General features: G+C 35.0%; 1 protein-coding gene across 1 annotated transcript in view; it reads left to right on the top strand.

Annotated features, from left to right (window-relative positions):
- Nucleotides 1-14,180, top strand: part of ADAM2 (ADAM metallopeptidase domain 2) — a gene marked incomplete at both ends in the record, with an annotated part of 73,484 nt that overhangs the window by 46,030 nt on the left and 13,274 nt on the right. The window contains 3 exons of the mRNA XM_082864000.1: nucleotides 3,290-3,388; nucleotides 3,502-3,697; nucleotides 10,205-10,310. Coding sequence (XP_082720126.1) covers nucleotides 3,290-3,388; nucleotides 3,502-3,697; nucleotides 10,205-10,310 — 401 coding nt within the window. The remainder of the gene's footprint in view (nucleotides 1-3,289; nucleotides 3,389-3,501; nucleotides 3,698-10,204; nucleotides 10,311-14,180) is intronic.

Raw genomic sequence — 14,180 nt, 5'->3', positions numbered from 1 at the left:
ACCACTCACCTCTTGTTGTGTGGCCCGGTTCCTAACAGGCCATGGACCAGTGCTGGTCCCCTGCTATAGGTGAGTTGACCTAGGTTTATACTTCCCCGCTTGAGCATACACTTCCTTAGTATGTCTTTTTTTTTTTTTTTTTTTTTTTTTTTTTTTTGCGGTACGCGGGCCTCTCACCACTGTGGCCTCTCCCGTTGCGGAGCACAGGCTCCGGACGCTCAGGCTTAGCGGCCATGGCTCATGGGCCCAGCCGCTCCGCGGCATGTGGGATCTTCCTGGACCGGGGCACGAACCCGTGTCCCCTGCATCGGCAGGTGGACTCTCAACCACTGTGCCACCAGGGAAGGCCTATTTTTGCTTTTATTTCTATTACTTTCTATGATTTATGTCAGAGAATATTTTGCCTATATTCTCTTCTAGGAGTTTTATGGTGTCGTGTCTTATATTTAAGTCTTTAAGCCATTTTGAGTTTACTTTTGTGTATGGTGTGGGGGAATGGCCCAACTTCATTGATTTACATGTGGCTGTCCAGCTTTCCCAACACCACTCACCAAGAGACTTTCTTTTCTTCACTGTATATTCTTGACTCCTTTGTCAAAGATTAATTGACCATAGGTGTGTAGGTTTATTTCTGGGTTCCCTATTCTTTTCCATTGATCCATATGTCTGTTTTCGTGCCAATACCACACTGCAGCTTTGTAGTATTGTCTGAAGTCTAGGAGGGTCATACCTCCTGCTTTGTTCTTTTTCCTCAGGATTGCTTTGGCAATTCTGAGCCTTTTATGGTTCCATATAAATTTTAGGATTATTTATTCTAGTTCTGTGAAAAATGCCATGGGTAATTTGATAGAGAGGGCATTAAATCTGTAGATTGCTTTGGGCAGTATGGCCATTTTAACAATATTAATTCTTCCAAGAGCATAGGATATCCTTCCATTTCTTTGAATTATCTTCAGTGTCCTTTATTAATATTTTATAGTTCTTAGCATATAAGTCTTTCACCTCCTTGGTCAGGTTTATTCCTAAGTTTTTTTTCTTTTTTTTTGGATGCTATCTTAAAAGAGATTTTTTTAAAATTCCCTTTCTGATATTTCATTATTAGTGTAAAGAAATGCAACCGATTTCTCTATGTTAATTTTATTTCCTGCTACCTAGCTGAATTCATTTATCAGTTCTAGTAGTTTTATGTGGAGTCTTTAGGGTTTCCAATATATAGTATCACAACCCACTCATATCAATGGACAGATCTTCTAGACAGAAAAACAATAAGGCAACAGAGATCCTAAATGGTACAATAGAACAGTAAGACTTAATTGATATTTTCAGGACATTACATCCAAAGAAAACCAGAATACACATGCTTTTTCAAGTGCACCTGGAACATTCTCTAGGATTGACCACATCTAGGGCACAAAAGAAGCCTCAACAAATTTAAGAGCATAAAAATTATTTAAAGTATCTTTTCTAACCACTATGGCATGAAACTAGAAATCAACCACAGAAAAGGAAATGAGAAAAAAATGATTACATGGAGACTAAGCAACATGCTACTAAAAAACAATGGGTTAATGATGAAATCAAAGAGGAAGTTAAAAAATACCTTGAGGGCTTCCCTGGTGGCGCAGTGGTTGAGAGTCTGCCTGCCGATGCAGGGGACACAGGTTCATGCCCCGGTCCTGGCAGATCCCACATGCCACGGAGTGGCTGGGCCCATGAGCCATGGCCGCTGAGCCTGTGCGTCCGGAGCCTGTGCTCCGCAATGGGAGAGGCCACAGCAGTGAGAGGCCCGCGTACTGCAAAAACAAACAAATAATAAATAAATAAATAAATAAATACCTTGAGACAAATGACAATGAAAATACAAACATACAAAATCTACGGGATGCAGCAAAAGCAGTTTTTAGAAGGAAATTCAGAGCTACACAGGCCTTCCTCAAAAAACAAGAAAAATCTCGAATTAACTATGTAACCTACCACCTAAAGGGATTAGAAAAAGAAGAACAAACAAAACCTAAAATCAGCAGAAGGAAGGAAATAATAAAGATCAGAGAGGAAATAAATAAAATAGAGATTTAAAAATAGAAAAAATCAATAAAATTAAGAGCTGGTTCTTTGAAAGAGTAAACAAAATTGACAAACCTCTGGCCAGGCTCACCAAGAAGAAAATTGAGAGGACCCAAATAAAATAAGAAATGAAAAAGGAGAAATAACAATTAATAGTGCAGAAATACAACAACAACAAAAAACCATAGGAGAGGTGAACTATGAACAATTATATGCAAATAAATTCAACAACCTAGAAGAAATGGACAACTTTCTAGAAACATACAGCCCACCAAAATTGAATCAAGAAGAAATAGATAATTTGAACAGACCAAGCACTAGAAGTGAAATAGAATCTGTAATTTAAAAAACTCCCTACAAACAAAAGTCCAGGACCAGATGGCTTCACAGGCAAATTCTACCAAACTTACAAAGAAGAACTTACACTGATCCTTCTCAAACTCTTCCAAAAGATTGAAGAGGCGGGAACATTCCCAAAGTCATGCTATGAAGCCACCATCATCCTGATACCAAAACCAGAAAAAGACACTACCAAACAAGAAAATTATAGGCCAATATCTTTGATGAATATAAATGCAAAAATTCTCAACAAAATACTAGCAAACAAAATCCAACAACACATAAAAGAGAGCATACACCACGACCAAGTTGGATTCATCCCAGGTTCACAAGGATGGTTCAATATACGCAAATCAATTAATGTGATATACCACATCAACGAAAGAAAAGACAAAAATCACATGATCACCTCAATAGATGCAGAAAACGCATTTGATAAAATTCAATATCGATTCATGATAAAAATTCTTACCAAAGTGGGTATAGAGGGTCCTTATTAGTTATCTATAGGTCTTTATTAGTTATCTATTTTATAGATAGTAATGTGCATGTGTCAATCCCAATCTTCCAGTTTATCCCTCCCCCCGACCCCTGCAAATAAACTTATGGTTATCGATGTCTTGGCTTTGGTGGACTCTGGGACTTCAGAAAATCCTACTACGAATATAGTCAAACCTACTGATATAAAGAACACTGGGTTTAGCACATTAGGTGACCAATAAATGTTAAATAAATGAATGAATAAGTGGTTTTATTTTTTTCTGTTTGCCAACATTTAAGTTAAGCATCAGTCTGTATATTATATAATATGTTGTCCTCATTAAAATATCTATTTAATGTAAATAAAAGTTGGAACATACTTCAGAGCATTTGATTTGCCTTTCAGGATTGTGCAGCTCTGCCAGACCCATGCTGTAACCAAGCCACATGTAGACTCAATGTTGGGTCAGCTTGTGCTACTGGACCGTGCTGTAATGCTTGTGCTGTAAGAGCCTTTTAAAAATTTTGTATTACCTACATTAGTAATGTTATCATTTTTTATAATATTTAAATGTTCCCATTCTGCTGTACTCAATATCATTTACTTCACCCCACCAGTTTATAGCAAAAGGACAAGTGTGTAGGGCTTCCACTGATGAATGTGATCTCTCTGAATATTGCAATGGTACATCTGCAGCATGTCAAGAAGACCTTTATGTTCAGGATGGGCATCCATGTGCAGAGAATCAATGGATCTGTGTGAACGGAAAATGTATGAACGGGATAAAACAATGTTTGGAAATATTTGGTGAAGGTATTTATCATAATTTGATTTTCTGTATATATTTTTTTCTGGAAACTGACTAACATACGTATCTTTATATATATTAGAATAGATAAAGGATATTATGAAATGAAGCTATTAATATGTCAAAAATATATTAACCTCTAGAGGTATAAAAATAGAAAAAGATAGTATCACCAGGAAAAAAATAACTGAAACAAAACTCAATCATTCCAATAAAAGAAAGCACTCAGAGAAATTAAGAATTGGTGTAAGTCAAGTATTTGTTTTATAATCTAAGATAAACAGAAGAAGAATAATATAATAATTAGAAACTAAAAACTAATAAAGGGGAGAAAAACAAAAGCAATTAACATATTTGATTAACCCAAAAGAAGGCAAGAACAGAGTAAATAAAAGAACAAAGGATATGAAAATAAATAGTAATATGTATTGATATTTACATATTTAGCAATTACATTAAATATAAAACCTGTGTTAAATATTCAATTTAGGGAAAGGATGTAGCAAGAAGTGACGATGCAACTACAAGAAAATGACTAGAAAAATCAAGGTGTATTGCATTGATGATATTTTTAAAGGCTTTAGAGTACAGTGAAACCAAAGACAATTAATTTAAATCTCTGCAGGATAGAAACTTTGCCTATCTTAGGGAACAACTGACAGCCATTTATGTTCCTAGGGACATATGCAGACTCTGAAAGTTGAAGATCAAGCTTGGCTTAGCTAGAGATCTTCAAGAAAAAAGAAAGATAAACTAGAAAAGTTTTAGCAGTTGGAATTGAAGGGGAGGGGCTGTCAAAACCATAGGCTATTTTTCCATGAGGTGTCTGCATCTTTGGAACTTAAACGCTGCTCAGAAACTTGGTCAATTTAACAGATTAAAAAAAAAATTTACAAGGCATTACGAATTTTCTTGTAGTCACAAGATGATCAAAGACCAAATGGTAGAGGAATTTTACCTTTAAAAAAAATCTTAGTCTTCCTCCAGAACCTTTTGCTACATTTTCTTTTTTTTTTTTTTTTTTTTTGCTGTACGTGGGTCTCTCACTGTTGTGGTCTCTCCCGTTGCGGAGCACAGGCTCCGGATGCGCAGGCTCAGAGGCCATGGCTCACGGGCCCAGCCGCTCCGCAGCATGTGGGATCTTCCCGGACCGGGGCACGAACCTGTGTCCCCTGAATTGGCAGGCGGACTCTCAACCACTGCGCCACCAGGGAAGCCCCCTTTTACTACATTTTGAACTGCCTGTGTTGGTAGGCCAGGAAGCTATGCTGAGACTAAAGGGCATATATTTATCCCTGGCAAACTTTCAGTGAAGAGAAGATAAATGTTTGCAAGGCTCTCAGTTGGTAGGGTACAAGGGTCACACCCAAGATAACGAGGTGAATCCAGAATAAAACTGTACATCAGCCTTGGCCCATATAATTGCCTGATTGGACTTAGGTGATCACTGCCTTGCCCAACCCGCCTAACTGTTCCAACCATCATATAGTTGGATCATGTCTTATAATACATTCTGTCAATCTCTTCTTTTTGATTGAAGTGTTTAATCTATTCATGTAAGTAAGGTAATATTTCCATCTGCTATTTTGCTATGTGTTTTCAATATATCTTATACTTTACCCTCTATTCCTCAATAACCTCTTCATTTGTATTGAATAGATATTTTCTAGTGTAATAGTTTAATCTCTTTGTGGTTTCTTTTACTATATATCTTTAGTTATTTCTGAGTGGTTTGCTTAGGTGTTACAATTACTATCTTAAGACATTCAATTAATATTAACTTAATATCAAAAGTAAACAAAAAGCATATATATACCTCTGTTTTCCCATCCCTTGTTCTATTTCTGTCAAACATCTTACATCTTTATGTAAGTCTAGTGAAAATGTTTTATAATAATTGTTTTTATGCAATTATCTTTTAAATTCTATAGAAGAGAGTCCAAACAATAGATATGTTTATACTATCTATTATATTTTCTTTTACTTTATTTGATAATTTACTATATTAGCATTGTGTTACTTCATGTAGATCCTGGTTACCTCCTAGTGTCCTTTGATTTCAGCCTTAAGGATGCACTTTAGTAGGTCTTGCTGGAAAGGTTTGCTAAAGATGAGTTCTCCCTGACTGTGTTTATCTTGGAATGCTATCATTTCTCCCTTAATTTTCTGAGGAGAGTTTAGCCAAATATAGAATTCTTAGTCTTTTCCTTTCAAAACTCTATAGATATCAGCCTACTGTCACCTGGCCTCCTTGTCTTTAATGAAGAGTGGAATCAATTTGACCATGATCTGTGGATCTCTTTAAGATTATTCCATGTGGAGTTTTTAAAGAAATCTTCTTGTAAAAATATAGATATAGGTATACATTAAATTTGAAAAGCTTTCAGTCATTATTTCTTAAAATACTTCACTGCCCTTTTCTGTTTTTTCCTCAGTTTGGGAATCCCTATAGGCCAATATTTCATACGCTTGATGTTGTCCCACTGGTCCATGAAACTATTTTTGTCATTTGATTTTCTTTCTTTCCTCATACTAGATAATCTCCATTGACCTATCTTCAGGTCAATAAAACCTGCCAGATTAAATCTATTGATTTTTAAATTTCTGTAGTGAAGTTTTTCATTTTAGTTAATACAGTTTTCAACTTCAGAATTTATATATGGTTCCCATTTTTATTTAAAAGTCTATATTAGTATTTCCCATTTAGTTTTTAAGAGATGGTTTCCCCTAGTGACTTGAACATATTTGTAACTTGAACATATTTGTAACAGCTAATTTAAGTCTTTGTCTACTGGATTCAAAATTGGGGCTTTCTGAGGACATTTTCTGTTGGCTTTTTTTTTTTCTGGGTATGTAGCATAATTTCATTTTTTTGCATATAGTGTAAATTTTTTTTAAAAAACTAGAAATTTTAGACAATATATTTTAACAATTTTGATTCAGATTTCTCTAAGGTTTGTTGTTGTTGTTGTTGTAGTGTAATAGTTTAATCTGCTTATTTGTTTAGTGACTTTCCTGGACGAATTTTTCCAGTTCTGTATTCTGTGCTGTGTGCATCCACTGAGTTCTGATAGTTCCACTGATAGTTTGTTGGGTTTTTTTCTCCCAAGTTCTTGTTTTTATTTTTAAGCCAGGCTTCCTAGGGATAACTCCAAATTAGTACAATTTAGCGCCAAGCCAATAACCCATCAGATACCCTTCAATGCCTTGACTCTTTATTTTCTACCCTATGCCAAGGATAGCTTCAAGCTTCAGGCAGTTTGCAAAACCGCCATAGCTTTCACTTCTTGCTTGTTCAGGACCTAAATATAATCCAGAGAAGAGTGACTGGGAACTTCTCTTCCTCAGGATTGTTCTTGGCATGTGTACATCTTTTTAGACCCAGTTATGTGTTAAGTTTTCAACATCACTTATGATCATCTAGTTCTCCAAGGTTTCCTTTTAAACTCCCAGCAGGCTCTTGTTTGCCTCAACTGCTGTAATGTTGCTGTCATCTTTCTATTATTTCAGTAATTCCCTGAGTGTAAGGCTCTTTTTCCCACTGAGCCGAGCTCTAACTCAAACCAAATAACAAAATCACCCCGGGAACAGAGATCTTCTAGGTAAGTGAAAGTTTGGAAAATGTTCAGACTGTGCTCTGGTGATTTTAACAAAGCTCAAAATAGGTCAGACCTCTTCATTAGCTGTAAGGCTGCTGGCTTTTGGCTACCCTGCCACTGAGGAAAGATGAAAATATCCCCAAAGTAATACAGCACTGAGCCTTCTGTCTTAACAACTGTATCAGCCAGGATTCCACCAGAGAAACAGAATCTTTCCCTGTACCCTGTTTATTTTATCTTTATATACCCAAATCAGATGCCATCCCCTCAGGCCAGAGCTTCAGAAAAGCAAAGAGGTCTCTCTCACAGCAAGACTAATCCTGCATTTTAGCCTGCTGCCTGTGCTGTGACCTGGGGCTAAAAACTTCTGATTGTTAGCAGCCCAGGGGACCCAGGAATGCGAACGCCCCTAGCCACTAGAGCCAGGTGATCTAGGGGTGTCCCTGGGAAGCACCACACATAAAAACCAGAGCACAGGATGCATGTAAAGGCTCCCCTCTGGGAAATACTGGCACTCTGGAGTGTGGCAGGGTGAGAACATGACATTAGCACTCACCCACCAAAGTCTCTGTGAAGGGTTAGGGCAGGTCCTTAGACATGGGTTTCAATAGAAGCCTGCCCCTCAGGCCACAGCTACTGAGATAAGCTGACAGGCCTCTTACACAGAAAGACTGGGCTCCTCTGACTGCTGCCTCTTGCTGTGCCCTGGGTGTGGTAGCCAGTTAAGAACTCTGTCTCCTGTAGTTACAGTCTTGTAGGACCCTTGAGCATAAACCACACATCAGAAGCATTTCACAGTTCTCTATAGCCTTGTGGGTCTCGTGGACATGAGTGCTTGTTGGTTATCAAAGCTGGAGGTTTTAGGGGCTCATCTTTCTGGTGCAGGTCTTAAAAGTTGTGGTGCCTGATGTGAGATCCGAACACTTCACCCCTCAGGGAGGAGCTCCACGTTTTGAGTTCCCTCCCAACTGTGGATCGCCATTGCCAGGATGGGTTTCCAGCAAGGTGGTGTCTCAGCCTTGCCTACCTGCTTCAGTGTGGCTTTCCTCTTGTTGGCTCAGTGTGAAGTGGTCACTCCGCCAGTTTTTAGGTTTTCTTCACCGGAAATTGTTCCATATGTAGCTGTAGATTTGGTGTATTTGTGGGAAGTTGTGAGTTTGGCATCTTTCTACTTTGCCATCTTGAATTGGAACCTCTATTTCCATCAGCATTTTAAAGAGGTTACTCCACTGTCATATGGCTTTCATATTTCTGAAGAAAAATCTGTCATGTTGTGTCTCTTTGAGCCATGAAGACACTCTTTGGTCTTTGGTTTGTAGCAGTCCTCATATCATCTGTTTGAATGTGTGTTTGTGTGGAGTGTGTGCACGTAATTCTGCTTAGTGTTCCTGAGTGCCTTGGAACTGTGGTGTACATACTGTATTATTATACAGATTTTTAACTTTCAGTTTATGTTTATATTTAACTGTCTCTCCATAATTATTTCAATTTATTTATTTTTGATACCTTGCCTTCTTGAAGATTTATATCCTTTGTAATTAATTTTAGTATATATGTACCATGGTTCTCCTACTCAATTACATGTAGATGTCTCTATTTTATATCTTTTCTTGAATATTTTACATAAAGGCATATTCCTAGTAAAAATTTTTTTCACTGTCTTCCTCTTCAATTTTTGACTTACAGAAACTGTGTCTTCATTCTAAATACTTCTCTCATATAGACACTGCAATCTTATATAGATACATCCATCTTTTTCTTCTGTTAAGTATATGAAGTAAGAGACTAATCACTTTAATTAAACCAGAAACCAATAATTGTTAACGTTTAGTTAGAGTTTTGATTAGGTTCAGTCTATATCTAGTTCACTCTTGTTTCTAGGGCATAACTCTCCAGGGCTTTCAACTGAGAGATCGTATATTTGCTGAGACTCCTTCCCCTGGCAGGTATGTAATCACAATGCAGAAACTGCAGAAAAATATGCTCTGCTTTCTGGAAGTCACCTCCTTATATTTTAATCTCCTTCTCTTCACATGTTTAGAAGCAGGAAAATGTCTTAAGAGGGGACTATACTATATGTTGAGGCCCCCGAGTCTCTAATTTTATCACTATAGTCATAAAAGATCCTCCAACTTTGGCCTTTTTTTGTCCAATGGCCTGCTTCCCTAGCTAAGCTTATAATTTTGATTTCTCACACATAGCTATGTTTCCAAGTGACCTCTGGGATGAAAATCAACTGCTTATTTTCAGTTTACTACTGCCTCTAAGACTTTCAACTGAGATCCTGATGGGTCCACAGGGCCTCCTCTTATGCTGTGTCATTTTTCTTCACAGTTAAATCTCCCTATCAAAAGTTTTTGTCTCAGTCCTCCCATTAGAGTAGAATTAATTGAGTCATGATAAATAACCTGCTTTTTAAGTAGACTGAATCTTATGAGAATTAAACACGTAATGTGTGTGGACTGAATAGTAAATATGAAAATAAATCAGCCGTGACTCCAAGAATTTTTGGTCTGGGGAAATTAGGATAAAAAAATAAGATATTATTTTAATGATTTGTCTTGAAAACACATTTATATGATAACACTATTGACCAATAAGTCAATTATTTGTTTAAAAAAAGTTTCTTATATACTTATATATTTCTAGACTTACTAAAAATTAGAAGATAAACTGCATACTGTAGTTAATCCTAAGGTATCTGTTTGGATAGTAGACAAGATGCTTTCAATATTTAAATATTTCATTGAAGTAGTTTTTTTGTGATTTTAAAACTAGGTTTTATTTTCAATTTTGTATTATGCTCTTATTTTGTGCAATATTGTAAACAATCTCAGAATTTTAAGTGTACTCATTAATTATTTTAAATTAATGTAAGTTCAATATGACTAACCACAAATTTTTATTTTTCAGGTTCAGGTTTTGGTACTCAAGAGTGTTTTGATCAACTTAATTCTAAGACTGATCCATCTGGGAACTGTGGCTCTAATGCTTCAGGGTACACACAGTGTAATCCTAAGTATGTTCTAGGAAATCTATCTGAGAAACTTTATTTATTGCTTTATATTTGAAAATACCCATGAGATAATTTACTTTACATGTAAGTGAAATGTCACTTGATCATGAAGTAAGACTATATTTAATCAAATTATAAATGTCTCAAGTACAGAATATCTGTACTTATCTTTCTCACACATCCAAACTATCCCTTGTTCCACCCCACAGAGCATTTAATTTACATATAGTTACATTAATTACCCATTAGTTAGAAGGACTGATCAGTTTTATTTTGCATGCTGTCACTTTAATTTTACAAAGGATGATCATTCTTCATAGTGATCTGATAAAAATGCATGAATTTTTACTATCCAGGAAGTAAAGCAATGTGTTTAAGTACATATACTCCACAAGCAGACATCTTGGTTTCAAATACTAATCCCAATACTTACCTACTTGTGTGACTTTGGACACGTGCCTCACTTTTCTGATATGTAAAATATGTATATCAATTTCACTAACGTCACTGGGCTTGTGCCAGTGTGGAATTTAGACACTCTATGAAAAGCACTTAGAATGGGACTGACACATATGAGGGTTAATTGTTAACTACTATGATTATTACATATACTAGAACTAGAATTATATATACTAGAACTAGAATGCTACTGTTACTATAATATTTTACTTTGTTACTAGTTCAAACTTGGTTTGATAGCAAAAAAAATTTCTTGTTTTGCATGAATAGCAAAAAGACTTCCCATATAGCTTTTACTCAGTGGTTTACATTTTGCGCATTTGCTTTATCCTTCTGTTTTTCTAACTCTCCTCTCCTTTCCTCCCTTCAAAACGATTTTCCTAAACCATTTGAATGTAAGTTGGTTACTATGTTTCATTATCCTTAAATAAATCATTGTGTTTTCTTGAGAACAAAGGTTTTTATTTTTTTTAATGGCTCTATTGTAGCTGTCAACCACAGTTCTCAATAAAACTTCATTCATTATCTCAATGAAGTATTTATAGGTCTTTTTTCTTGTTCAGGAGCAAATCCAGAGTCACGAGTTTGTTAAACTTTAATCTAGAACATTCTTTTTGTTTCCATTTCTTTTCCTGTTTTTTTTTTTAAAAAAAAATACTACAGGCCAATTATTTTGTAATATTTTCCTCAAATTGGGTTTGTTTGATATTTTTCATCATTAGATTCATGTCGTAAATTTTGGCAAGCTTGCCACTGAAGTGGTGTTGTACCGTCAAGTGCAATTTTTAAAAGGTACATGCCATTTTCTCTCAAAGTTGGATATTTTAAGTTAAATTATTTGGTAACGTTAATTTTCTTTAGGTCTCTATTGTAAAGTTACACTTTTCCTTTGTGTTTAATGTGTTAATATGGGGAGAGTTAATATTGAGACCATGGACATGTTCTGTTCTTCTTCGAACTTTCACCCACTAGTATTAAGGTTCATTGATGATTTTCTAACTCCATTATTGCCTCCCCCTTTAAGCTAGAAATGTCTTGTAGAAAGAAGTATTATTTTTATTTATTTATTTATGTTTGTGTATTTATTTATGTCAGTTCAGACACAGCAATTGTTATTTGACTCAATATTATAGAATATATTACTATCATTTATTTTAACACTTACTTTTTCAAATTGTCTCAATTTGAGCTAGTGAGAGTTTCTTTTAGCTGGCCACAATATTCTTTTCAAAAGTCTGTATGACACTTTAAAAACTTACACATTTTTCCAGCACAAAAAAAGATGTTCTAGGCCCCTGTTATATTTTTCCTACCCTTGTTCTGGATTCAGCTGTTTCTCTAAGTAGCCCAGATTCCTTTTAGTAGAGAAGAGTATTTAGTAAACATCTGAGAACCAGGTGTGCTTATTTCTGCTGTTTTCCATTACCTCTAAGTCTTCTCAGACAACAAAGCTAGAACATACATGTATCACATTTATTTCTATATCCACGTATTATATCTCTGTTTTTAAAACGTGAACTTATAGTGATAATTTTATTTCCAGACACCACAAATATATACAAACTACATCTTACATTCATAAGTTGCTTTTTCATATGCTCAAGCTCAGAAGCACAAAAGTTTGTTTCATAACTGCTAAAGCATATACTGACTAAAGGAAGCTTTCTAGCTGTTAGGATTATATTTTCTTTTAAATCATTGATCTTTTTATATTAGCTGCTATAAAGTGCTTCTCTGCTAATTGCAATATTTGGGTCATTTGGATATTGATATCTAGTGCTTTATTTGCACCTATATCACATTTTAACTTTTTTGGCATGCATTGCAATTTTTTGACTTTATATTGGTTAGTATGAGTAATACATAATGGAAACTTTGCATATATTTATAATTTTCTGTATAAGTACTTACAAACATTATATTAGTTTCAGAGGTAGAACATAGTGATCCAACATTTTTTATAGATTACACACCATACAATTATAATTATACTTTATATATAATTATATATATATATATTTATATATATATAATATATATATAAAATATATATTATATATAATATATATTATATATAATATATATTATATATAATATATATAATATATATATAATATATATTATATAATATATATATTATATATATTAATATAATTATATATAATATATTATATATTATATATATTATATATATAAAATATATATATATTATATATATAATTATAATTATTACACACCATACATTATAAAATACTGACTATATTCCCTATGCTGTATGTTACATCCCTTTGGCTTATTTATTTTGCCATTGGTAGTTTGTACTTCTTAATCCCTTTCACCCATTTTGTACTTTCCGTACACCTCTCCCGTCTGGTAACCACTAGTTTGTTCTCTGTATCTGTAAGTCTGTTTCTGTTTTGTTATATTTGTTTGTTTGTTTTATTTTTAGATTCCACATATAAGTGAAAACATACAATATTTGTTTTTCTCTGTCTGATTTATTTCACGAAGCATGAAGCAATATACTATCCAGGTCCATCCATGTTCTTGCAAATGGCAACATTTCATTTTTATTTGTGGCTGAGTGATACTCTATTACATATATAATATACAAATAATATAAATATATCTCACATCTTTATCCATTCATCCAATGCTGGGTTCTTAGGTTGCTTCCATATCTTAGCTATTTTAAATAATACTGCTATGAACATTGGGGAACATATATCTCTTTGAAGTAGTGTTTTCATTTTCTTCAGATAAATATCTAGGAGTGGAATTGTTGGATTTTATGGTAGTTCTACTTTAACTTTTTTTTTTTAGGAAAGTCCATACTGTTTTCCATTTGGCTGTACCAATTTACATTCATACCGACAGTTTACTACAGTTTCCCCACATCTGACCAATGCTTGTTTTTTTTTTTGGTCTCTTTGATAATAGCCATTCTGACAGGTGTGAGATGATATCTCATTGCAGTTTTGATTTGCATTTCCCTCATGATTAGTGATGTTTAATGTCTTTTCATGTACCTGTTGGCCATCTGTATGCCTTTGGGAAAATGTCTATTCAGGTCCTATGCCGATATTTTAATTGATTTTGGGAGGCTGTTTTTTTATTGAGTTGTATGAGTTCTTTATATATTTTGGATATTAACCCCTTTGCAAATACCTTCTTCCCATTCAGTAGGTTGCCTTTTTGTTTTTTGTTCTTTGTTTTTGTTGTTTTTTTTTTTTTGGTGGAACGCGGGCCTCTCACTGTTGTGGCCTCTCCCGTTGTGGAGCACAGGGTCCGGATGCGCAGGCTCAGCAGCCATGGCTCACGGACCCAGCTGCTCCGTGGCATGTGGGATCTTCCCGGACCGGGGCACAAACCCGTGTCCCCTGCATCGGCAGGCGGACTCTCAACCACTGCGCC

The sequence above is a fragment of the Leucopleurus acutus genome (genome assembly GCF_964270905.1).
Source record: "Leucopleurus acutus genome assembly, chromosome: 21".
Taxonomy (NCBI): domain Eukaryota; kingdom Metazoa; phylum Chordata; class Mammalia; order Artiodactyla; family Delphinidae; genus Leucopleurus; species Leucopleurus acutus.
This window is presented reverse-complemented; position numbering and strand designations above follow the sequence as displayed.